Source organism: Thamnophis sirtalis, unplaced genomic scaffold (genome assembly GCF_051295495.1).
Source record: "Thamnophis sirtalis isolate CommonGarterSnake01/CBP01778 unplaced genomic scaffold, rThaSir2_p1.2 scaffold_8, whole genome shotgun sequence".
NCBI classification, from domain to species: Eukaryota; Metazoa; Chordata; class Lepidosauria; order Squamata; family Natricidae; genus Thamnophis; species Thamnophis sirtalis.
Genome location: NW_028261388.1, coordinates 23,142,912 through 23,169,683, shown reverse-complemented (window position 1 = coordinate 23,169,683; position 26,772 = coordinate 23,142,912). Strand labels below are relative to the sequence as shown.

Below are 26,772 nucleotides of genomic sequence, written 5' to 3'. Positions count from 1 at the left end.
CTAGATTCAGTCAACTAACATAGTTTTGCACATATCCAACCTAAAAAATGTTTATTCTTTCTGTAAATCCATTTCTGATGCAAAGGGGACAGTTCTCCCATGTATAATCCTGTTTTCCGTTATATAACCAGACATCTGTCCATTCATAAATTCTGTCCCATTATGAGAATAGAAAATCTGTGGCTTTCTTTCCAATTTATTTTCTACATAAGCCACAAAGAATCTGAATTTGCAGGTCACTTTATGTCTTATTAACAACAAACAAAAATAAGACCCTTCATCCAAGAAAATTACAGTGTCTGCTTCTGTCTTTTGATCCAAGAAGAACAGAAGTCAGTATGGATTTCTCTACCCACTGAAAATTGCTATTACGTTGCATTTTCAGATTCCTTTTGTACTATGTGATTCATCAGCACACAAAGTTAGGTTGATTGCATATTTATAGTTTGCAATTTTGAGATGTATTGTCAGTTGTTCCTCTGCATCTATTGTACCTGGTTTTCTGTATATTCCTACAATCTAACTGTGTATTCCAAGATTCAGCACAATCTTTCCCTTCGCACTGCCCTGATAGGTCTGGAAGCTGGGATGGTTTTCCATTAGCACAGAATTTACAACCCTCTGCGGAATCTACTCTGAAAAGTCCAGCTTCCAGTAATTTTCTTTCCAGCAGCAGCTCTCCATTCTTGCTTGTTAACAATCCCCATCAACACATTCAACTCTGTCTCTTCCTGATTGGGTAACACATAATACAGTGGAGCCTAAATCTAGAAAAGTTCAATGCATCTTTAACATGTCAATCAATTGGCTCTTCATCACTAGTCTTCATTTTATTACAAACTTCCAAATTCCTTTCAAACTTATGGGTTTTTTTCATTTGCTACTACAATCTGTTCTTTGAGCTTGTATCAATACCAACAAAGAAATCTTTATTTCAGAACACTGGAATAGTTGCTCTGCCAGCCAGAGTTCAACTCCTTTGTCCCATAATGCATCTCTCTCCCCAACCCCCTCTCCATACACACATATACACCCCTTTGGGACGGACGGACGGAAGGAAGGAAGGAAGGAAGGAAGGAAGGAAGGAAGGAAGGAAGATTCTCTAGCCTTCCATCTTCATTACTCTCCCTTCATTTACACTTCTAAAGCCGTGCCCAAAACTTTCCTCTCTTTGGGGGTAAAATGGCCTCTTGAGTTATTTGCTTTTGCAGATAAAACAAAAACTATTTAGCTCTGAAAACAGAGGCTTTTATTTTCAAAGTGCATTTTTCTATCCCATTAGAGGTTCATACTCATGTATTTTGGACATTATGTGATCCAAAGTCAGGTTTTATTGAAGTATTGCTTGTTTCAGCACACTGTGGCAGAGACAGCAGAAGGAAAGCAACTTAACTTCTTACAATGTCACTATTTCTAAACAACTTCCCAATATCAAACATTTGACAGACAAGGACTGAGATGTTTGTGCCATTCTGTATTCTTAAAAAGCACTTTCCTTCCTTTAGGTACAGACTAAAGTTTACAGCCTCTGGATGGTACATTCTGTTAATTTGTTCCTAATATTGATCAGATATCTCAATTCCCTGGCATGGACATTTGGGACATAGTTATTTACATATCCTAAGATATACGCACAGGCTTTCTAATTTGGCCTACTAATTCTCTTTGTTCCTCATCTTCAGAAAGTCTTTACATTTCAAAAATTTTCCATAACTGACAGATTTCTAAGGATTGTTGCATATTATAGACCCCCCCCAATCCTTATTTTTATTTGAAAATAAAAAGTGCCTGGAACAGATCACACCTTTCACACATTCTTGTGTAGGCCATCTCACTGTTGGTGCTCTCTGAGCTTGGTTGTTTTCTTGTAGACATTTCATTACCCAAACTAGGTAACATCATCAGTGCTAGGAAGGGAGCACTAAGAACCCCTCATTTCAGCCCTGAGCAACAAATATTCTCCTTTATTGGCACCATATCACTATTGTCAGAGATGAAAAAGTAAAATAATGCGGTAATAATAATCTATTAAGCACCAAAAACAAGTCCTATTTTGTTTCTCTATGTGAACCAATTTCTAGGATCTCTGGACATTTTTATAATCCTTTACTTCTGATTCACCAAGAAGTTACAACTTGGAATCTACTTCAGCCAAAATTAACCTATTGAATATTGAATTTATCGAGAGCCCTTGTTAAGAGAATGTGCTACATTGCTTGTGCTTGTGCTACATAAGGAGAACTCCGAGTAATTAAGCACAGAGTTTTATTTTTAAAAAATGAAACACTCAATAATAAAATGTTCTTGGGTTGAAAACATCATTTATCCCAATTACTATCAGTGAAGTGAAAGCAATACATGAAATTAAATGCTTCGCTTAGGCAATACCTAAGTTACTCTCGAAGTGTGAAGCTGAGGGGAGGGGAGAAAACAGTGAAATAGGAAGTTCTCTTTTGTTTTTTTAAACAGATTCATTTAACTAACCATAGGCCAAATTAAAAACAAGCAAAAGGAGAGCTTGCAAAAACCCTTCTCCTTATCCATCTCCCAACATTTGGTCTTGGGGTCAAAACACCTCATAGAAGCAAAGAGATAGTGCACTCTCTTGCATGATGTTTATGGATGTGAGGTAAACATCTATGAAGAAAATAGTTTTCATGTGCAATCCTGTAGCCTTAGGCTGCACCATTCTATTCTATAATGCAACCTACATACAGTAGTGGGATATAGACAGGATTATGGTATTATTATCTCTACAAATCTTCCGAACACCAGTTAAGTGCAATCCAGATGTGCTAAATTACTATTTCTGTCATACCCAGACAATAAAATGTGTCTGGAGGTCACCATATTATGGGAAAACTCATTTCAAAAATATCCCACAGAAAATCTGTATCTCTTATGCAAGGTATGTCTATTTTTTATTTCTGAGAATTACGGTATTTTGGAGATGTAGATAAATTAACTGTTAGAGTGCTACAAAATATGGGCCTTACTGTGCCATATAACTAGTTAGCATATGATACATATTTTCCTATTTATTCTTCCATTCAAGTAATTGTCTTTTCTATAGCTTATTCCAGTCATTTTTAAAGTTAGGAATTACAGGTGAAATAAATAAATGAAATACTCTTCCCCAAAATGTACAAATCCATAAGATGTTTGAAGACATTTACGTATAAACAAACCTGCAAACGATGTGCCTGCTACCTCCTTACCAATGATAGGAGAAACATAAGCTACAGTGACCCAAATGCTTGTCCATGCAGAATGATGTATTACTTTACTTCCTTCACTGCTTTTTTCCAGTCAGTGACATATTAGTTTAGCAGATGTCCTACTATCTTTTCTACTGGGATTCAGGTTTCCCTGCAATCTGGCCTAAAATACATGCTTAAGGTTGTCATAACCCCATTTAAGTGTTAGCAAGACTGTTCTATTATCATCTTCAACTAGATATCTGAATCATCTGAATTTTCTGCATAAATCAGAAAATTAGTTTTTGTACAAATAAGATAGATGCTGTAAATATGGTCCATTGGAATGGTCTAAGTTGACAATATTCAGACAGGTCAAATAGTTTGAATACTTCTGTGAGAAAACAAAATAAAATGCTTTGAGTACCTTGGCTACAAGAAACTTGTTATCAGACCCTGTTCCTTGTTTTTACCAAAGGGTGCCAAGATTAGGTAGGATGGCAATCCACAATGACCACTACCAGCCAGTCAATTTGCAGAAGAACTGACTAAAGGGATTTTAAAGACATATTTGAAAGTTTTCCAATAGATTATATTTAGTAGACTGAATCAAATCTCAGCACTCCAGAGATTTCAATAGGAAAAAATTACATCTTTAGGTAGTTAAATAAATCTTTTGTTAAACTCAGGAACAAATAAAGGAAATTATCTGCATTTCTTTCATTAGCACTTACTTTAACAAATTAAAAGCACTTAACACTTTAACACAGCAGGTTGAGAAGAGAAGTCCAGCTACCTACTGTAGTATGTATTACACTCTTCACTAAGAAATTTTTTTGTTTTTTTTAATTTTAAATCTTTCTGCAACACAACCAAATGTGAAACTTATAATGCTTGCATCAAAGCATACAATATACACAGCTCAATGATAAATATTACGTTGTTCTATACCCTGAAAGAAAACTACATTCCGAAAAAATCCAAAACAGGAATAATCATGTAGTCATAACAACAAAGTGATCTCAAGTCATAAAAAATTAAACAAAAGATCATGGTCCCAGAAGACAAGAACAAACTTCCTCCCAAAATTTAAAATGTATTTTAGGTATACATCAAAGGTTAAAGAGAACAAAATATCCACTGCACATTTATGCAACCTCAAAAGCTTTAGCAACGCTTTTGTGAAACGTAATACATACACACACACATCTGTATTCTGCTAGCAAAATACCGCACAATACACATGCAACACTCATGCCTTCCTACATAAACGTTAGCCATAAAGTTAACCACCACATGAATTCTAACTTCCCCATAACAAAGAAAAATAAAAAATAGTGATAATTTAGCAGGCAAACTGGCTGGCATGAATCTGCAACCACCTTTATATTCCATCTACCCAAGTACTTAACTGCTTTCTTCTCAACACTCGACTGCCACATCATCCCATTTAATCTAAGCCAACAGCATCAGGAATATGACTATTCCCTGCTGCTATAGGTTAGCTAAGTTACACAAAAGCAGTCCAGCTGATCAACTGTCACACTTAGACAAAACATTCAAAACAATACCACTTGGAACAAACCGTATGATTTGTTCTGACCATGAAACAAAACTCCTTCTGAGCTTGGAATATAGTCTGCTGAAAGGTGTACTTCGCTGCTTCTGACTACTCCTTTTACCAGGAATCAAAAAAGTTGCCATGGCTTGTTGTAAAGTGGCTCTTTCTACAAAGGACTTGATTCTGTCAACACTATAGCTTAAGTATTCTCTGTTCCTTAGCAAAAGAAGCAATAGGTAGGCAGGCCAAAGTGAAAGGAGCTAATAGAGAAAAATAATGGCATTCATGGTTTTGCCCCCTACACACACACAGACACACACACACACCAATTTCTCTTAAATCTGCTTCAATAAGTATTTGAGCAAAGCTAAAATGTAGGATTAAATGTAATAATTTTATTCCAGTCTTTTTTTTTACTTACATTAATCAGAGGAGCAGTTAATGATTAATTCTTCCAAAGATCAGGTTTTTTCAATCATTCCTTCCTATTATTTCATTGAATTAATTGTAATTATGGTCACAAATAAATCTTATTTCCCCCTCCTTCTACCTACTTTTGTAAAATACACATACAATTGAGATAGGATAGATGCACCTAAAAAAAACTAGCTTGCTTCTAGTTTGCTGAATATAATTATAGAAAGGTCCCACATGCCTTGGCAATAAGTCTACAAAATGCGACTGGCGGAGTATGACTATCATGACTAGACATCTTTTCTGAAGAACAAGACAATCCAGTGCTAGATTTGAAAAAACTGAGTATAGCAATATTGTGCTACAAAATACTGCATATAAGACTAGCTAGTCAACCCAAAAATGAAAAGCTGCACTGTTATCTGAAACAGAAATCATCATGGAGAAAACTTTATCTACAGCACCTTTTCAACCTGTTGCCAGATGGAATAAATTGGGACTTTTACACTAACATGCCTAGAAGCCACCAAGTCAGAAACATTTCTCTACAAAAAGCAATAGGCTAAGGGATTTGTCTCATTGCTAATTAATTCTTTAGCCAGCCTGTTGCATACTTGAATGTTGAAAAAATCCACCTGACCGACTGCAAGCATCCATGTTTTTAGACTCATACACACCGAGACATTTTGATATCTTGAGAGCTTTCAATTTTGTCTCAGAAACGTGACTAAAAAGGTATAGCCTAATGTGATATCTTTTTTCTGATAAAAACTTTTATAAATTTCTTGAAAATTTATTTACAAACCATGTGTTATTTAAGATTAACATTCCTTTTGAATCTGCAAGTGTATTGTCATCAAAATATTGAATGATTATTTATACCAAATTTCTCCTAGCAAATACACAGCTGAATCCAATATGTGATGCCAGCAGGAAAAAGAACAACAGAATAAAGAATTTTGTGATTCATACCATTTTTTCATAATGTAATTTTTGTAGATATCTAAGCAGCAATACCATTTTTTCATAATGTAATTTTTGTAGATATCTAAGCAGCAATTAATTGTACATGTTAAAAGCATACAATTAAATGCCCCAATTTCATATCCAGCAAACTCAAACCAGTTTTGCAATCCTTTCAAGTCCAAATTTATCCAGCTATAAGGCAATCATAATCACCGTATTACAGATGTGGTTAAGACACAATGATTCACTTAAGATCATCTAATGACTTCATAGGAGGAGCAACATTTAAAGCACGGGTGTCAAACTCCAGGCTGCCGTCACGTGACGTTTCATGACTTTTCCCCTTCATGGAGCTGGGGTGGGCATGGCCTGTGCTCAATGCATCTGACCCACAGGCCACCAGTTTGCTCCCCCTGATTTAAAGATGTTCTAGTCTAAAGTTCATTCTATTAACTATTTATTACAATAATTCTATTATTTTAACAGGTCTTTTAAACTGAAGAATCAATAGACTAGAATACATGTAGGCTTGGGTTGAACTATAGCATCCTTGATGCTCTCTTGGTTGCTTGGTTGCCTGCTTGCAGTCATTTCATTACCCAACTAAGTAATATCAATAGTGTTAGTCTGGGTTTTCTCCTTGGTAGTTCTTAGCTAAGGGAGCTAGCGCTTTCCAAAACATTTCTATGGTCATGTGGTCAATATGACCTATATGCCAGGGCAATGCTTCCCACTGAAATGGTACCTATTTTTCTAGTCACATTTTCATGTTTTCAAACTGCTAAGTGGGCAGGAGCTGAGGCAAGAATGGGAGTTCATCCCATTGCGTGGTGCTCAGGTCTCGAACCCCGGCTGTCAGGTTTCCAACTGACAAACTCAGCAATTGCTGAGCCATCATGCCCCATTCTTTTATTAGAATAGTTTTTTGCTAACAAGTGAACAATCAAACAAACAATTAAACAGATAAACAATACCCTAATCAAGGAACTACCAAAGGGAAAACCACTCCAACCAATACTGGGAGAACAAGCTACTAAGCATAAGCAGGGAGGAAACCGCACTTACTAGGCCTGTTGATGTTACTAGTCAAGTAATGAAATGTCTGCAAGAAACCAAGCTCAGAGAACACCAAGGACTCCACAAATTGAGATATTCTGGAAATTGTAATTTTATTAGATTAACAAATCTACTCTTTTCTGATTATTTGACAGCTACAATTATTTTCACATATTGTCTCTTTAAGATTATTTTAAGAAAAAATTGACCAAAAAAATAAAGGATTTATACCAGTATTTTCTTCTGTGCACAATAAACATAGGGAAATGTATATTAAAAATCTCTTGTTTTTACAAGCAACCTATCAATCTGGAAGTTCAAAAAAGCAGTTTTGTAGTATACTGATAATAAACCCCTTTCTTCCTTTTACGGTGGGAAGCTGCTCTAGATCAAAGCATTTAACAAATAAAAATTAGAACTTGATTAGAAGCTGTAAGGAGTAAAGAAAAATAATCTACAGGAAAGTCCCAACAAGTTGTCAAAAGCTACACTTCAAAAGATATCCAACAAATGTTGTTGATTTCCCCCCACACACTGCTGACAATTTAGCTCTAAAATATTTTTCATCTGAAATAATCAGAAGTTTCTACAATTTTCTGAGGGGAGGGGAGGGGAAGAGAGAGAGAGGGAAGGAGGGGCCAAATCAATTTAGGCTTCCCACAAGCAATGTTTTACCACTGTTAATATACTAGACATAGACCTTTGAAAGGGGAAAACAAATGACAAAATGTAACAGATGGAGTTAGTAAAAAGATAAGGGTGTACAGATTAGATATGGCTTTGGGCTGTACTTTTAAATCTCCCTTCATGCCACACAACATGAGCATCCTTAGCCCCTATATTGGGTGCGTGAGTGCGTGGATGGATTGATGGATAGATAAGATACCCTGTTTCCATGAAAATAAGACCTCCCCCAGATAATAAGCCCAATTGGGCTTTTGAGCGCATGCGCTAAAATAAGCCCTCCCCCAAAATATTGCAACACAGTAGCAGCCATGAGATGACCACACTCACCGCCTCCTGCACCTCAAAAATAATAAGACCTCCCCAAAAATAAGGCCAAGTGTTTATTTCGGGAGTCAAAAGAAAAGAAGATCCTGCCTTATTTTCGGGGAAACACGGTAGGTAGGTGGGTGGGTGGGTGGGTAGGTAGAGAGGCAGACAGACAGACAGACAGACAGACAGAGCAATTACCCAGTGTATACACCTACATGCACACAACCTCCACCACACCCCTTTTTACTATTCCCTGACAGGCTGCCGCACGTTCATCTCCCAATCACAATTTCCCACAGGGAAGGCGGAGTAGGGGCCAATACTAGCAGCTGCTTTCCCCTTTCACCCTTCAAACGTTTTACTTTCAAGCTCCGCAGGGTTCAAAACCCAAAGGAAACAGCCCTGTTAAACCACCGCCGCCCACCCTCTTCCGGAGCCCTCCTCATCTCCGAGACGCTTCTAACATCTCTTGAGCTTCCTCTGGAAGGAAACCGCGCAGCCCAGGCCCGAGACTGGCGGAGGCCCAGAACCCAAGCCCGTCTCTCTTCCCGCCCCCCCCCCACCACCCCAGTCGCCTACGGGCGGCTTTCCCTAGACCCACACTCACTGGCCAGCCGGGGTCCGTCGAGCCCCCCGCCGCCTGCTGCTCCGCCGCCTCCTCCCAGCAGCTCGGGGGATTTCTTAGGCCCCGCTCCAGGCGCCGCGACCCCGTGTCCCGGATAGCCGCCGCTACCGCCGTGCCCCGGCGAGGCGGCGACGGAAGGAGCGGCGGGGCCCGGCGGGAGCCCGAGCGGAAGCCCACCGAGGGCGACCGGCGGCGGAGGGCCGGGACAGGCGGCGGAAGCTCCGCCGGGCTCCTCGTGCAGGAACTGGCATTCCTCGCCGTAAAAGCACGTCTTGTCCTTGGCGTAGTAGCGGCAGAACTTGAGCTTCAGCCCGCCGGGGGCCGCCACCGCCGCCGGAACTCCCGGCCCGGGGGGCGGCCCTACTACCGCCGCGGCGGGAGCCACCGGAGAGGAGCAGGGGAGGCCGCCACTGTTCATGGCGGCGACGGCTGCTACAGCAGCAGCAGCAGCGAGGCCGCCTCAGAAGGCACCACGGCCGCTGCCGGCCACCGCCGCACCATGGGAGGCAGGCGGGGAGCGGGCGCAGCAGCCGTCCCACGGCCGCCGCTGTCACTGCCGGAGTTCCGGGAACGAGGGAGGACAAGGGAGGGAGGGGGAGGGCGCTGGGGCTTCTCTTAAAGGGGTCAAGCGAGCCCGGCGGGGAAAGAAGAGGCTAAACGAAAGCCGGGGAAAGGGGAGGGGATCGGGGCCTTCCGTCAGGCGCTGAAGGGTCCCGGAGGCAGCGGCAACGGCGGGATTGTTTATTCCATTTTCCTCTTCCTGAGCTGTCTCCTCAATGCGCCTGCGCCACAGCGAGGCCCTCTGGGTAATCCAGGCCCGGAGGAAGCGAAGGGGCTGATGGAGGCCTGGCTCAGCTCCTGGCGGGTGGGGCGGCTGGCAGGCAGGGAGAGGGCGTTTGGTTGCGGCAAGCAAACTCCGTCTACTTTTGGCCTTTCGCGGGCGGGAAAGAAGCGCAGCGGCTTTCCTAAACCCTTTCCTGTGGATATAAACCCTCCACCACACCCCGCACCGTAGTGTATACATGAATATGCCTGGAATACTTGATCGTGGACATATATAGAGTAGAATTACAAATAATAGAAATAGAGGAGAACAGAGTAAAATTCTTTAACTGTTGTACCTTATGATTCTTGATGAATGTATCTTGTTTTTTTTAATGTACTGTAGGAAGTTATCACCCAGCCCCCTCGCAGAAAAATGAAAAATCCTAGGAAATATTGAAAAGGCAGAATATTTCTCTGGATGTGAAAAGGGAGAAACATATTTTAAAGACAGAATAGCTTCCTGCCCCCACCCACTTTGTCAATGGGCTATTAAGAAACCCAAGCTAGTCCCTTTACATAATAAAGAGTTCTCCCCTTCAGCTCTAGGGAGATGGGATTAAGGCATGATAATATTGGCCCTTTACCCAACTCACCACATGGCATCTGATAATTCAACCAAACCTGGATTTAAAACGCAGCCTAGAGAGTTGCCCCTGCATGGCCCCATGGGAGTCTGACAACCAATCAGAACACAAGCTCAAGATCAAAGGCCAGAGGGGGATAAAACCAGGGTCTCAGCATCTCAGTCCTCCCTTCTCTTTTTCTCCACCAACATTGAAGCATGTGATCACCTTTTCTGTTCAGGACTCAAGCCATGTGGTCCTGTCCACCAATAAACCATCTTTCCAAGCAGCCTCCATGTTTCCAGTGTCTTTCTCCCCACTTGGAGCCGAACCTAGAAGGACATTTCTTTCAACAGTACTAAAAAAAAACCTTCCCTTTTATAGTTATTCTGAACATATACAAATATGGATTTTCAAGCCACAGTTCTTACAGCAGGAATCAGTTAATTATAAAAAAGTTGGAGTGTATATTTTAAAAAATATGGAAGGCATAAAGATAATCTCAAAAACCTGGGTAAAAAAAAATTAATGGGAAAATGCTCCTTTGAAATAAAGAAATAACAAGAAAAAGTTGAGTATCCTCCCCCCACTCTCCATCATTCTTTCTTGGGATACCTTTTTTCAGGGTGGTGCATGTGGTTTTAATTATAAATACTTGCCCAAGGTAGGTAGATAAGCTCCTGAGTGGATTCTCAAAAAGATAATACATCTGGTCCTCTTGTTGTAAAACATACTGGGTACATGTACCTCCTGCCAATTACCTCCTCGCGACCCATTAGATCACATAGATTAGGCCTCCTCCGAGTTCCATCTGCCAGTCAGTGTCTACTGGCAACTACGCGGAGGAGAGCCTTCTCGGTAGTAGCTCCGACCCTTTGGAACGATCTCCCCGTGGAGATTCGTACCCTCACCACCCTCCAGACCTTCCGCACAGCCCTTAAAATCTGGCTATCCCGTCAGGCCTGGGGTTAAAGAATGTAACTCACCCCCACCCGAATGGTATGAATGTTTTGTTCTATTTTTAATTATGTATTGCTCTTATGTGTTATTGTTTGTATCCCCCTCCCCATGAGTTGTAAGCCGCCCTGAGTCCCCCCAGGGAAAAGGATGGCCTATAAATAAATTTTCAAATACTCAAATTTCAAATACTCAAATATTTTTGTGTAATGGATGAAAGGAATAAAGTTAGCACGTGTATACAGTACTGTCTTTCTAAATGTTACATCTCAATACAATAAATATATTCATGAGGTAATATATTAATAGTACATCAAATAGATCAATTTAAATATAATTAAGGAGAACCAACAAATCAATTGTACACATAATTAATAATTACCATTATTATGTGACACTTCAGAAACATGAAATAAAGCCTTTGGAAAGGAGAATATAAAATCAATAATGATAAAAACCAATTTAAAAATAAAGTATCTCCCAATAAATCACAAAGTAACCAAATATGCAGGAAAGTTCTTTAATTGTCATCCTCAAGTTCTTGGATATTCCAAAGTAGTGAATAAAAAAAGGAAAGTGACTGAAATACAATTCTTAATGTTTCAACTTTCAATTTTCATTGATCTGTTGCTGTTATAAAGGTTATAGCTATGAAATAGCTACAGAAAAGTAATATTGTCCCAGGAAGAAGCATTTTTTTCTATTTATTGTTTGCAACCTGATTGAACCCTAAATGAATACATCAGATGTCCAGGTTGGGTAGGCTTAGAAAATCAATTTAAGTTTAAGCAAAACAATAAAATTATTTATTTGTTAATTTGTTTATGAGAATTTTTGTGGCTGCCCGCTCATTCTCAGTGACCTTGGGCAGCTTACATAAATAAAATACAATATACAACCAGTAAAATAATCACCCCACCTACCCTCTGACAACAACAATCAGATAAATCACTTGATGGACTCGATCCAACTTGGTTCACCGGGCCTTTGGCAAAGCCAGGTCTTTAGGGCATCATGAAAAAGTGTCAAGTAAGGGCCAATCTAATCTCCACAAGGATCATAAGACGTTAGTACCCACCCCTCTCCTAGAAAAATGAAATGTCCTGGGAAATATTGAAAAGGCAGAATATTATATTTCCCTGGGTGTGAAAAGGGAGAAACATGTTTTTTAAAGGCAAAGTAGCTCCCTGCAGCTTCCTTCACCCTCCCCCACCTGCTTTGTCAATGAACCATTAAAGCCTGGGCTAGTCTACTCTACATAACAAAGACCCCCCCTTCAGCTCCAGGGTGATGGGATTAAGGCATGATAGTATTAGCTCTTTACCCATCTCACCACAGGGCACTTGGGAAGAAGCAATGCTCAACCAAACTTGGACTCAAAGCACAACTTAGAGAGTTGTTCCCACGTGGCCCCATGGGAGTCTGACAGCCAATCAGAATACAAGATCAAGATCAAAGGCCAGAGAGGGCATAAAGCTAGGAATTTCAGCATCTCGCTCTCTCTTCTTCTTCACCCAACATCTGAAAGCATGTGATTCACCCTTTTCTGCTCAGGAACTCAAGCCATGTGATCCTGTCCACCATTAAACCATCTTTCCAAGCAGCGTCCATGTTTCCAGTGTCTTTCTCCCCATTTGGAACTTAACCCAGAAGGACATTTCTTCCAACAGGACGATGTTCCAAAGGGAGAGAGCCACCTCGGAGAAGGCCTGTCTTCTGGGTCCTACCAGATATATCTCCTTGGAAGAGGGGACCCACAGCATTCCCTGCCTTCCACTCTGGTGAGACAGGTGGATGTAACTGAGAGAAGACAGCTCTTCAGAGAACCTGGTCCCAAGCCATATATAATAAGATACTAAAATGCATCATGTTATATCTCCAAATTGGCACAAGAGTACCATAAACCAAGATTAGATGAGTACACGTTTTAAAATACTGTGATTATTTCCCATATTTCAATCAATCAAAGGCTGCTGACTGAAAAAGATCTTGAAGTTGAAATGTTTATAAAATAGATGTCAGGTGAGATTCCTTGACAAAGCTATTCCACGTTTAAGAATGACAACTGGTTTTATTTGAAGGGACACTCAAAGCTTCTGTAGATTTTGAGGTTAATAAAGGTTATTTATTTATTTATATATCACATTGAGAGACTGCCCATCTCCTTCATAGAGTGGCAAGTACACACTAAATAGTAGTAGTAGTAGTAGTAGTAGTAGTAGTAGTAGTAGTAGTAGTAGTAACAACAGATAAAACAAGAATAAAATAATTCAGAATTAAGAAAGGAAAGGGAGGGCCTTTAGAGCATTAATCAGCCCCATATCATGTGTTTCTCTATGGATCCCAAGCAAACCAGATCGTCAAGCATTCCTGAAAGGCCAGGACAGTGGGGACCTGCTTCAACTCTGAGGGAGGAAAGTTCCAAATGGTTTAAAAAAAGGTTCTTTTACTGGGTCCCACCAGCCACAATTCTCTGACTGATGGCATCATCCGCAGGCATATCTTCCCTGCCTGCCTGCGTGGGATAGGTTGGTGTAATGAGGCAAAGATAAATCTACGTGTAATCAGGCCTCATGCCACATAGAGCTTTTAAAGGTAATAACTAATAAGGTGAAGTGAGCCAGGAAGTTTACATCATCCTTGGGATGTGCAAAATTCTTTGTGCATTTGCATTCTGTATCAGCTGAAGTTTCCAGATACTTTTCAAAGGTAGCCCCATGTAGAAGGAATATTCCAAACAGAAGATGACCAGGGTGTGAGTAACTGAACCAAGGGCTTCCCTATCCAGGAAGGGGAATAACTGGTATATCACAACAGCAAAGGCCCTTCTAACCACAACTGTCACTTTCTCCTTGAGTAGGTGTCATGAGTCAGGCGGAAAATTGCATACCACATCTGCTGGGATAGGACATCTACAGTCCAAGACCAAAATGATAAACTCCCTGATTCAGAGGGTCCTTCTCCACTAATCTTATACATTGTTGAAAGAAATGTCCTTCTGGGTTCGGCTCCAAGTGAGGAAAAAGACACTGGAGACATGGAGGCTGCTTGGAAAGATAGTTTATTGGTGGACAGGACCACATGGCTTGAACAGAAAAGGTGATCACATGCTTCAATGTTGGTGGAGAAAAGAGAAGGGAGGACTGAGATGCTGAGTCCCTGGTTATATCCCCCTCTGGCCTTTGACCTTGATCTTAAGAGCCGAGGTGGCGCAGTGGTTAGAGTGCAGTAAGTACTGCAGGCCACTTCAGCTGACTGCTATCTGCAGTTCAGCGGTTCAAATCTCACCGGCTCAAGGTTGACTCAGCCTTCCATCCTTCCGAGGTGGGTGAAATGAGGACCCAGACTGTGGGGGCAATATGCTGACTCTGTAAACCGCTTAGGGAGGGCTGAAAGCCCTATGAAGTGGTATATAAGTCTAACTGCTATTGCTATTGCTATCTTGTATTCTGATTGGTTGTCAGACTTCCATGGGGCCATGCAGGGGTAACTCTCTAGGCTGTGTTTTGAATCCAGGTTTGGTTGAGTTCTCAGATGCCATGTGGCAAGTTGGGTAAAGGGCCAATATTATCATGCCTTAATCCCATCCCCTGGAGCTGAGGGGGAGAACTCTTTATTATGTAAAGGGACTGGCTTGCCCTTCTTAATGGCCCATTGGCAAAATGAGTGGAGACAGGGAGCTACAGGGAGCTATTCTCTCTTTATAAAACATTTTTCTTCCTTTTCGCATCTAGAGAAATATTCTGCCTTTTCAGTATTTCCTAGGATATTTCATTTTTCTGGGAGAGGGCTCGGTGATAACTTCCTACAATATATATATATATATCCCAGGCAACAATTTTCCTACTTCCGCTGAACAAACAGATTTAAAGATAGTTTCTATCCTTGGGCTGTGAGACTTTTAAATACAACCGCAATCACTCCATGCACACACTGTTTTTTTTCTTTTTCTTTCTTTTTTCATTTCTGTTATAATTTTGCACCAGTGAGGTTAAAGCCAATTTCGTTGTATTTAAGTACAATGACAATAAAGATTATACTTATACTTATCATTAGAGGAATGAGTTCTATAACCGAGGAAAAGGAGGCACTATCCTCTAAAAAGCTGATTTTTGGATCTCATGTTGAACTAATAACATGCTTTGTTTGCAATTACCATTTCTTTTTTTTAGTGATTGTCATGGTGTTTGACACTGAGTCTAAATGGAAGGAGAGAAGAAAAACCCTCACTATTTGATTAGGTTTCTGAAATGCAGCTCAGTAAACCTGAGGATTCTAGTGCCTGAGAGCCCTCTACTGGAGTATGGATTTAGCACAACAAACTTGTTCCTAAAAAGAACTATGCCTCTATGGTTAATTCTTAAGCGGTGAATATTTCTTGAAATAAAAAGGGGAGGGTACTGAAAAAATAAAAACACTAAGGAGCTTTAAAGACTTTTCTGCGGGAATCAAAACTTTTCATCCTCACAAAAATGATAGGAAAAGAATATATTGAATATTATAGAAAGGACTTGTTCACTTTGCTGGTGGTTAACTATTGTAGGGTGGTTATTTTTAATCTGCTGTTGTTGTTATTATTATTTTTTTGTTGCAGGAAGAGCCCCAAAACTTCTCCTCAAAAAGAAGAAGTGGGTTACAGTCGAGAGGTTTATATTGGAGTCCTGAGAGAACCACCTGCAGATACAGAATGTGAGCTCTTGAAATAACATTTCACTCAAGCAGGAACTCTTGCACCAACAGCTGCAATGAGACGGCAACACTTCAATATTTTAGTAACTAAAAGTCAGCTGCAGATGCTTGGTAAGTGTACCCATTGACATCTGCATTCATAGCTCTTCTTGCATTGCTGGTCCAAATTTTCCTCCTCTTTCTATAGTTTTCTCCTACACCTTTTTTTCTATTTAGTGTCTCCTCCTCGGATTTTTTTTGTGTCTGTGTGTGTCTCATTTCTCTTCATTTCAATTTGATTTTGCCCCGTGCATCTTTGGTTTTGGTGGTCTTTTTGTGCCCTTTTCTATTTCTCCTTCCTAACAGAACAGGCTGTTTGTATGAAGCTTCAGAAGGATGGGTAACAATTGTTGATGGATTTAAAATAAGCAAGGAGAAAGGCTTTTTTAGATCAATTTTTTCCCTGATCTGAGATATTTGAAAACTAACAGAAAACTCAGAGATCCAAATGCAATTAATCCAATTAATATATCTTGATAAAGTAATGAGTTTGGATCTTTATTAGAAGGATGATTATTGTATTGATGGATAAATATTTTGCTTAACTATTACTAAAACTTTGGCTACCAGTTCACTGAATAGGTTATTTGGTTAAATTGTATTCATACAACTGGGAAATCATATTTTAATGCTTTTTTTAATCTTACCTTTTTATACAATTGAACAAAGGACTAAGCTCATATTTCAGTTTCTGTGCATCTTGCCTGATATGTTTAATATTATTCATACCCATACTTATGTTAAAACCATGGCTCCTGAATTAAAGTACAGTAAGCTCTAAAATGAACTGACAGCATAATTAAGAAAGAAGGAAAGAAGGAAGGAAGGAAGGAAGGAAGGAAGGAAGGAAAGAAAGAAAGAAAGAAAGAAAGAAAGAAAGGGAGGGAAAGAAAGAAAGATCTTTTTGATATTTCTTACAAGGAACTAGTTTGGTAATATCAGGTACCTAATTTTGCTTGTTTGTATTATTTAATCTTGTTAGCAAGAAAATAGCATAATTATGTTTTTCAAGATTTAGATAACTATATTTTCGTCTAGGGCTGAAATAGTGTTCTTGGTAATAATAGAATAAGTGTCATGATTTATAAGAGCTCAGCCTTAACATATTCTCTTTTATGCCATTATTTGCTGAGCCACATTATTATGACTTTGGTTAAGAACCTTTAGTTCTTAATTCACATGGTTCAGCCATTCTACAATAATTGTTTGTTTGTTTGTTTGTTTGTTTTGTATTTATTTATAGGCCGCCCTTTTCCCTGAGGGGACTCAGGGCGGCTTACAATCAAAAAGGAAGGGGAGTGTAGGACAATACGAAAAAAGAAATGTGCACAAAGTAAATTAGACAATAAAACTCAACATTCACTCAGCATTCGGGAGGGGCGAAATAAGATTATCCCCAGGCCTGACGGGTTAGCCAGTTCTTGAGGGCTGTGCGGAAGGCCTGGACGGTGGTGAGGGTACGAATCTCCACGGGGAGATTGTTCCATAGTGTCGGAGCCGCAACAGAGAATACCACAACATATTCTCACCAGCTCTTATGTGCTGAATTCTAAAATTGTCAAGGTTTGATTTATGATTTCTCATACTACACAGCCCTGAGTGCATCTGAGTGCATCTGTTCCACGGAGTTCAATGGGATATATTCACTTGCAAGCATGCTTAGTATCCCCACTGAACTTTGATCTGTCTCATCTGAAATAAATCTTATTGAAATAAAATCTGTTTTTATGTTTGAAAATCCAAAAATCCAATCAAAATGTTGCAGCAGGGGCAGCATTTCCTACTACAATATATTGTAAAATAAAATGCAGCTCTTTTTGTAGTTGCTCTTTTTTATACGTATTGTAAATTCAAATATTCACGCTCACTATTTTACTTATTTGTCTTGTAATTTAAGTAGTTTTTCTCCCCATGTTGATTTCAGCAGCTTATTTCAAACTAAATGTAAAATACGTGCAAGAATTAAAATGCTATAGATTGTGCAATTTTCTTTGATTCTTGGTTGTGTTTATACAGTTTCATATCTAGGTCTTCAGTTTCACAAGTATTTATTGTGCTTTAAATTCTGTTCTGTTCTCCATAGAAGTTGGGTTCATCCATTATGAAAAGCCAAGGTACTTATTTGGGGCTTAGTGTATAAAATGAACAGCTTTTTGAATCTATGGTTTATTACTGGCTTACTTTTTACATTCCATCCTGCATATTATACTAAATGATAAAGCAAATACACAGGCAAACCTATCAGCGTGCTCTTGCCAGAAAAGCACATGATTAATGAGTTGTTTGTGTCTTGATTAGCCAGTCTTAGCATTATATGCAGATGTAAAATCTTAGATTCATTCACTGGAAAAACATCAGAGAATGAAGAGGTCAACCTACGTGTTTGTCTTCTGGTTTCTTTCAGGTTGATAAAGTCAGAGCATTTGGTTTAAATATCATGTTAAGGTTGTCTACGTAAATCTTGTTAACTGCACTTACTTCAAGTACTAGGAACAATTGAATTTATTGTTAAGCCAATCTTACATTTCAGTGTAATATGCAAATTCAGTCTAGATCTGTAAGTTAATGTTTAAAGTTTAATAACATTTATATGCCGCCCAATCCCGTCGGACTCCAGGCGGCCAACAATACAAATAAATCAAAAGGAAGAGAAGGAAAGAAAAGATAGATTTAAAAACACACCATGCACTCCATTCCAAATGGGGCTGGACCATATTTTGGGGTCAACAGCCCCAGGCCTGCCGGAACAGCCAGGCTTTAGTGGCTTTACGGAAGGCCGAGAGAGTGGGAAGGGTCCGGATCTCTGTGGGGAGATCATTCCACAGGGCCGGGGCAGCTACAGAAAAAGACCTCCCCCGAGTAGTCGCCAACCGGCATTGCCCGGTCGACGGTACCCAAAGGAGGCCCAATCTGTGAAATCTTATAGGTTGTTGGGAGGTATGTGGCAGGAAGCGGTCCCGTAGGTATCCAGGTCCTAAGCCATGTAGGGCTTTAAAGGTAATGACCAGCACCTTGAAGCGCATTCAGAGACCGATGGGAAGCCAGTGCAGCTCGCGGAGGATAGGTGTAACATGGGTGTACCTAGGTATACCCGATATCGCTCGCGCAGCTGCATTCTGGACCAATTGTAGTCTCCGAACACTCTTCAGGGGCAGCCCCAAGTAAAGCGCATTACAGTAATCAAGCCTAGAGGTGACGAGAGCATGAGTGACCATTTGAAGTGCTTCCCGGTCCAGGTAGGGCTGCAACTGGTGCACCAGGTGAACCTGGGCAAAAGGCCCCCTGGTCACAGCCAACAGATGGTATTCTAATGTCAGCTGAGGATCCAGGAGGACACCCAAGTTGCGGACCCTCTCTGAGGGGCAAAGGGTTTCAACCCCCCGGCTAAGAGATGGAATATCTGGTCCGTTCTTAGGGGGCAGCATCAACAGCCACTCGGTCTTGTCTGGATTGAGTGCCAGCTTGTTAACTCCCATCCAGACCCTAACGGCTTCCAGCCACTGGCACATCACTTCTACCGCTTTGCTGAGTTGGCACGGGGCGGACAGATACAACTGAGTATCGTCCGCATATTGGTGATATTTGATTCCGTGCCGACGAATGATCTCACCCAGCGGCTTCATGTAGATGTTAAATAGGACGGGGGACAGGACCAAGCCCTGAGGCACCCCATATTTTAGGGGCCTAGGGGTCAACCTCTGTCCTCCAACCAAACCGACTGCAACCTATCTGAGAGGTAAGAGGAGAACCACCGTAACACGGTGCCTCCCACTCCCACCTTTCCCAGTCGTCGCAGAAGGATACCATGGTTGATGGTATCGAAGGCCGCTAAGAGGTCAAGAAGCACCAGGATAGAGGAATGTCCTCTATCCCTGGCCCACCAGAGACCATCGGTCAGCGCGACCAAAGCAGTTTCAGTGTAGTAACCAGGCCTGAAACCCGACTGAAAGGGATCTAGATAATCAGCTTCATCCAAGGTCCATCGGAGCTGAAAGGCCACCACCTTCTCAACAACCTTCCCTACAAAAGGGAGATTGGAGACTGGACGGTAGTTGTTAAGAATAGCTGGATCCAGAGAAGGCTTCTTAAGGAGGGGTCTTACCACCACGTCCTTTAGGGGCAGCGGGAAAGATCCCTCCTGTAGAGAGGTATTAACAATCCTCTGGAGCCAGCCTCGTGTGACCTCCCTGCTGGTTGAAACCAGCCAGGAGGGACACGGGTCCAGTAAACAGGTGGAGGTACTTACAGCTCCCATGGCCTTGTCCACTTCCTCAGGAGTAGCAAGCTGGAACTCGCTCCAAGAAATCCGATCAAGGCCCACTCTCGGCATCTCAGCAGGTACTGTCCAAGTGGAGTCCAGGTCCGTCCGAATCTGAGCGACTTTGTCCGACAGAAACTGAACAAATTCTTCGGCTCTTCCCTTTCAGGAGGGAGCGGGTTATCCTAAACAGGGTGGCCGGGCGTGATTCTGAGGACACAATGAGAGCAGAGAAATGCGAACATTTAGCCGCCCGAATCGCCACTAGATAAGTCATGTGCAAGCAGAAATGCATGGTTTCTTTATGATTTCTTGGGTTATTTCTTGCTTCATTTATGTCCTGGATCTCAAATAGGTTTATATAAGGACAAATCAAGAGAAGCTAAAACAAGGAAAACGTACTGCATTTATACAAATCTGCCCTTCTGTAACCTTGCTCATATCTATAAGATGTATTAGTTTCTCTCAATCTGAACAGGTCATAACTAAAGCAAAGAATAACACAGTCCATTAATGCAAGAATTGAGAAGCTAAGACAGAATTCTTCTCCTTAGAATGAAAGGTGGCAGGATTCAATTGTGACTGCATATTGCATTGGGATTTTATGTTTGTGGGAATTTTGCCACTATAGTTTGTAAATATGTTTTTATTTAGCTTATTGTATTATTCAAAACAAGTATGAATTATTCAATAAATCATATTATTCAAACTATGTCTTATACAATGTATGTCTCATTCTAAGACTGGTTCTGCATCAGTCTACTTTGAAGGAATAAAGTATGCCTGAGGATGGATAATGATCATTCTTTACCAAAACCATCGCCACATAGCCTCATAATCATTCTAAGATTTTATTTGCTTTAATAATGGTTTATACAATAAGCTGAAATTTATTGGGTTCATACATTATGGTTGATGGTTTATAAACCAATGGCTGAATGTACAAAGTCAATAGGAAACAAATTAATGCAAACCTCATCCATAATATTATAATCCTAATTGTTTCATGGTTAAAGCTCATTGTGAGTCTTAACATCATAATGTTGAAAGATCTTTTTTCATTATATCAGTCCGTTGCCTAATTTATAAAGGGAAAGACTCCTTCAGATTTAACTGAACTCCCGATAACCACATGAATGTGTCCAAAGCTGGATTTTTTTTGGTCAATAGTATAAAAGTACAGTACTAGGAATAGAAGCATGAAGTACTCTATAGAAGCAGTTATTTATTGCTTTCTTCCAAGATTCTTCCTTCTTTCTTCTTTTTTTATGTTTTTTACTTGTCAGTTTAGTTTACAATATGGAATTTCAGGGTGGTGTCTCATTTGCCTGTCAAGCACTGCTTAGGTTTTTTGAGATCAGTCAATATTCACTGGGTGCTAACAGCCTTTGCTTAGTGTAGTAAACCATAACTGGCAAGCCAGTTCTTAGCTTCTCTTTGAATGTACAAAGCAAGGAGAACCTATCACTTCCCACGAGAAAGTGAGGGAGAGAGGGAGAGAGGAAGGGAGGAAGGGAGGGAGAGAGAGAGAGAGAGATGCGGTTATAGATATAGATATAGGTACAGATAGATAAACAGAACAAAAAGAAAAAAGGGAAGACAGAATAAAGTCAAACACATAAACAAGGTATTTACAAATGTGTTTTACAATTTTCTAATATTTCAATAAATTATTATACTATATCATTTAAAAGCCTAAAAAACACTAATAAATTCAATGCAAAAATATGTGAATCATAAAATCACAAAGTGCAAAAATTATTTTTAAATGACAAAAAGCATACAAAAAAAGGAAAAAGAATAAAAATCAATAAAAACATTAAGAAACCACTTTTCAAGTATATCCTTTCTTCCCATTGAACCTCAAATATAAATCAATATATTTGTAAGCATTAGGTTTCTAATTTCTTGTCTAGTCCTTTTATCTATTTTTTCTTTAGAAATTGTATTTAAATGTCTTAAGCATGCATTGCAATGTAACATACACTATATATGAGAGCTATTTTTAGTTGAATTTGTTCAGATTCTGTTGTGAATGTATACTGCTAGTTTTTTTTGCTATTGCTGTGTATTCTCCATGTTTAGTATTTGGTTTAGTTATTGAGCTACTCTGAACATTGTTTTCTTACTAAGTTTTTCCTAACATGAACTTGAGCTAATATACTTAATATAAGAAAGGTGCAGCAATTAACACTGCTTTTTAAAAAGAACAGTATTTTTCAATTGTTTATCTGTATGAAGTCTGCCTATCTTAAGCTCCTACTTACAAAAGGTATTACCTTCTAAGACAACCCGTATACAATACATTAGTGGCCAATGTTACATTGCTCCTAATGACAAAATTAGAGCTGTGTTAAGCCTATGAAAAAAGACCCCCAAATCCCAAATGAATAAAATCATTATTAAGACCCAATGAAAAAATTACAAAAATTATGCATAAACGTTCATGTTCCCCAAATCTCCAATCCAAAACTTAACCCAGATTCTTCAGACATAGATTTGTAATTCAGAGTCAGACTCGATTATTAGAATGAATGCATTAATCAGGGGTGAATAATGTTGGTGAAATCTCATCTAACCTTCCATAATAATAACATACATACACAAATAGCTGACAGCCACATCTCTGAAACACTATTAAATCTGAAATAAATGTTTATCTAGAACTCAAATAAATAGCTGCTTTTTGGTTTTATTTTTTTTAATATTTATCAGTCTCTCTTTTATTCCATACTTCTGGTTAAAAGACTATTCTATGTCATGCTAAACAAATGCATTCCCCTTTTTTAAAGTATTGTCTAGTTTCAGTTCTATGCTAGATAATCCTTTGGGGACTATTTTTATTTATATCTCTTCTCAACCTAGTCTAATATTGGCAACTCCAGCTGCAGTCTTGCATACTGGAAAGAGAGACTAGGGCAGGAATGTATCATCATATTGTGGTTTTTTTTTAATAAATCACATTAGCTGTTTTCCATTCTTATTTGTCATTCAATTTTTATTTCATTTCTAGATTAATTAATCTACTGATTAATTGTCCTAATAAGAAAATTCTCCTTAGTTCTAGGTTGGTTCTCTCCTTGATTAGTTACTAAAAATTGGCTTCCTGTTTTGGGGCTATATTTCATTAAGAATCTTTGCAATTACCTTCAGCTAAAAAACTAACTTCCCAATACTTTTATATTCCTCTGTATATCATTTTAATTTTGACCATAAAGGTTAATAAAATGCTGGCTGGAAAAGAGACTTGGATGTTTAAAATTGAATTGTTCCTTTATTCATTGTGCTTAGTGTTTGTAGTGACTTTTTTTTTTTACTCTTAATTTATTATTTCTGTTCTGTACTCACAATGAAGGCTGGCTTATCTTTTATCAAATCTACTGCTTCAACACTGATACTTATATTTCATTCATCCAGGCTGAAACACCATATTATACATATTCTATCTTATGAAATGGTCACGTTTTCCATTGATTCTGGCTTTGTGCCAGCCAAGGAGACATTTCCAAAATGCTAAATACCACTCCAGTCAGTGGCCAATACACAAAATAGGATTGACATTCGTGGCATCTATAATTAAGTGAGTAACATTAGAAAGAGAGAATGATAGCGATATATAGATAATGGCTGAGTAATCTTCAGCATCTTCAAAAATGATCTAGATGAGCAGATAGAAGTGGAATTCATCAAATTTGCAGATGGCACCAAACTGGGGGGAATAACTAACATTTAGAAGATAGACTCAAGATTCAGAAGCATCTTGTCACTGTGTTCTGGTCACCACAATGCAAAAAAGATATTGAGACCCTAGAAAGAGTGCAGAGAAAAACAAAAAGATAAGGGGTCTAGAACTGTGGTGAAATTCAAAAATTTTCCCTACCGGTTCTGTGGGCGTGGCTTGGTGGTCAGGTGACCAGGTGGGGGAGGCTTCATGGTCATGTGACTGGGTGGGCATGGCTGCACAACTGACTCACATACAATGTATAAGCAGCTGGACTTCACACAAAATATCCCCTGCAACAAGCAGGAACATCACAGAAAATCAGACACAGCTGATTGTCGCATAGCTGATCAGTAATTTAAAAAATGCTTTTTAAAGTTTTTTAAAAACTTCCAACACAGCACAGCTGATTATCGCACAGCTGATCATCGCAACTTAAAAAAAACTTTCTAAAGTGTTTTTTTGCTACCGGTTCAGGTGAACAGGTAATTTAAAAATTCAAAAAAAAAATTTTTTAAAGTTCTCATCAGAACTTTATTGTATTTATTTAAGTTTATTTTTTACTACTGGTTCAGTCAAACCGGCCCGAACCAGTAGCATTTCACCTCTGGTCTGGAAGCTGAACCATATGATGAAAAATTGAGGGAAGTAGGTATGCCTAATTTACCAAAAAGAGGGGTGATATGATAGCAGTGTTTTAGTACTTGTGGGGTTATCACAGGGAAGAGGGAGTTGACCTATCCAAAGCACCTGAGGACTAGACAAGAAGTAGTGGGTGAAAAATAATTAAAGGCAGCTGCAATCTAGAACTTAGGATAAATTTCCTGACATTGAGAACAATTAATCAGTGGAATGGCTTACCTCCCGAAGTCGTGGCTGCTCATCACTGGAGATTTTCAAGAAGAGATCAGATACCCAATTGTCCAGGTCTCGTGCTTGAGCAAGGGTTTTGAGTAGAAGACCTACAAAGTCTCTTCCAATCCTATTATGCTATGTTTTATGTTCTATCTATTTGATTTACTGAGAAATTTACTAATTGAGAGGGACAAATGAATGGGAAAAGGGACAGTGGGTTGAAAAAAAACACCACAATATATTCAGCATGTTTACGTTTTGATTTCATTGTACATTTTTTGTTTTCCTTTTTGGCAGCTCTGATTCTTACAGTGACATCCACTGTTGTGATAAGCCAAACTACATTTGAGATAACTTGCTTTTTAATCAAACAACACAACAATGCTTCAAGAAATTGGAATTCTTCAGCTTCTCTCAAGGTAAAGGAAAATTAGAGTATAAAAATGTTGAATAGGACCAAAGTCCCATCTGTGCCACAGATCACATTATACTGAAGACAGTGTGTCTCTGTTATGGAATATAATATAACATTCTCTACTATTTTTTACAGTGTGAAAGAAGTTTAAGCTCCACTTAAAGCTACTGGTGGGCATTGCAAGGAATGCCTGTAATTAATGAATTGAAATCTTGCATGATTTAATTACAGACAATCCTTCCTGTTTTCATGCATGTTGGACTTACCACCATCCAGTTTCACTAATCCTGGGTTCTAGCATTATGAGCAAAGAATATGTCTTCTTCCTCTCCACTTTCTCCATAGAGTACATATCTTCCTCACCCACTCAGTCAATTATTCAGTAAGCTAAAGAGTCTCAACTTTCAATTTTTCTTCATTGTGAAGATCATCCAGTCCTTCAATATTGTCATTGCCTGTCTCTTCACCTTTCCCAGATGAAATACAACCCTCAACCTACAACTGAGCCCAAAATTTCCATTACTAAGCAAGGCAGTTGTTAAATAAGTTTTGCCCCATTTTACAACCTTTTTTCCCACAGTTGCTAAGCAAATCACTGCAGCTCTCCCATTGACTTTGCTTGTCAGAAGCCTGCTGAGAAGATTACAAATGGTATCACATGACCCCAGGACCGTGCAATGGGGCCATGATATGACAGTGTCATAAATACATACCAGTTGCCAAGCACCTGAATTTTGATCCTGTGACCACGGGAATACTATAATGGTCATAAATAGGCAATAAGTCACTTTTTTTAATGCCACTGTAACTTCAAACAGCCACTAAACAAATAGTTGTAAATCAAGTTGTAATCAGAATTTGTTTGCATTGTTCCATTGGATGTGGACTCTACCCTCTTGAGGCTTGGGTAGATAAATGCTGTTTTAAAATGTCTTGGGTGACATCTTCTTCTGTCACCAGCTTTTCTCTGTGTCTTCTGGCTTCCAAACCCACCAAAGCAATTTTAATTCCACAAATACCAGCTCCATACAAAGACCATTTGTCACCAGTAGATTCTGTTCCATCTGCTGGCCTTTCTGGCTGGCACATGGCTTTGACACAGAAGATGTTGAGACAAACGATTAATGGGTTGCCACCCAGAGAGGCAATTGCCACCATGCTAACTCTTGATTCTTAACCAACGACTCTCCTCTCATGGTAATTGGTGTAATGAACAAATATTCAAATTGTCAGGCTTTACAACCTGGGTTTGGGAGTGAATCAGAGGTGGGTTGCTGCAGGTTCAGCCTGGATCGCCTGAACTGGTAGTCGCGGCAGCGGGAGGCTCCTCCCACCTGCCTGGATGCTTCTGCACATGTGCAAAAGCTTCTGCGCATGCACATAAGTGTCTCACAGCAGTGCACGCAGAAGCATACCTGAACTAGTAGTAAAAAGATTAGCAACTCATCTCTGGAGTGAATCCTAGGCTTCCTGATCTTTCACGACTTACTCTGCAGTTTGATTTGGCTAAAAACGTTTGGGCAAGGCTCAGTTAGATTTGAATCTTTACTACAGACAAGGATGAAGTCATACACAATAGTTGATTGCCCATTGCTAATGCAAAAGTTTCAGAAATATGTACACACTCAAGATTTT

The 26,772-nt window shown here is 39.6% G+C and overlaps 2 protein-coding genes across 6 annotated transcripts in view; one reads left to right on the top strand and one right to left on the bottom strand.

The window, feature by feature from the left end:
- PAN3 (poly(A) specific ribonuclease subunit PAN3) overlaps nucleotides 1-9,591 on the bottom strand; it is a 71,098-nt gene extending 61,507 nt beyond the window's left edge. For 2 of the 4 annotated variants that reach the window (XR_015697461.1, XM_087721248.1), the window contains exon 1: nucleotides 8,798-9,591. Coding sequence is in view for 3 of the 4 variants with exons in the window: in XM_087721248.1 (XP_087577374.1) it covers nucleotides 8,798-9,233 (436 nt within the window). In the remaining variant the exon portion in view is untranslated. The remainder of the gene's footprint in view (nucleotides 1-8,797) is intronic. The other 2 variants (XM_087721246.1, XM_087721247.1) reach the window with 1 other exon arrangement.
- A 6,285-nt stretch (nucleotides 9,592-15,876) lies between these two features.
- The window catches only part of FLT3 (fms related receptor tyrosine kinase 3), a 71,067-nt gene continuing 60,171 nt past the window's right edge, over nucleotides 15,877-26,772 (top strand). For both annotated transcript variants that reach the window (XM_087721245.1, XM_087721244.1), the window contains exons 1-2: nucleotides 15,877-15,960; nucleotides 25,020-25,141. In XM_087721245.1, the coding sequence (XP_087577371.1) occupies nucleotides 15,906-15,960; nucleotides 25,020-25,141 (177 nt within the window). In that variant the 5' untranslated portion in view covers nucleotides 15,877-15,905. The remainder of the gene's footprint in view (nucleotides 15,961-25,019; nucleotides 25,142-26,772) is intronic.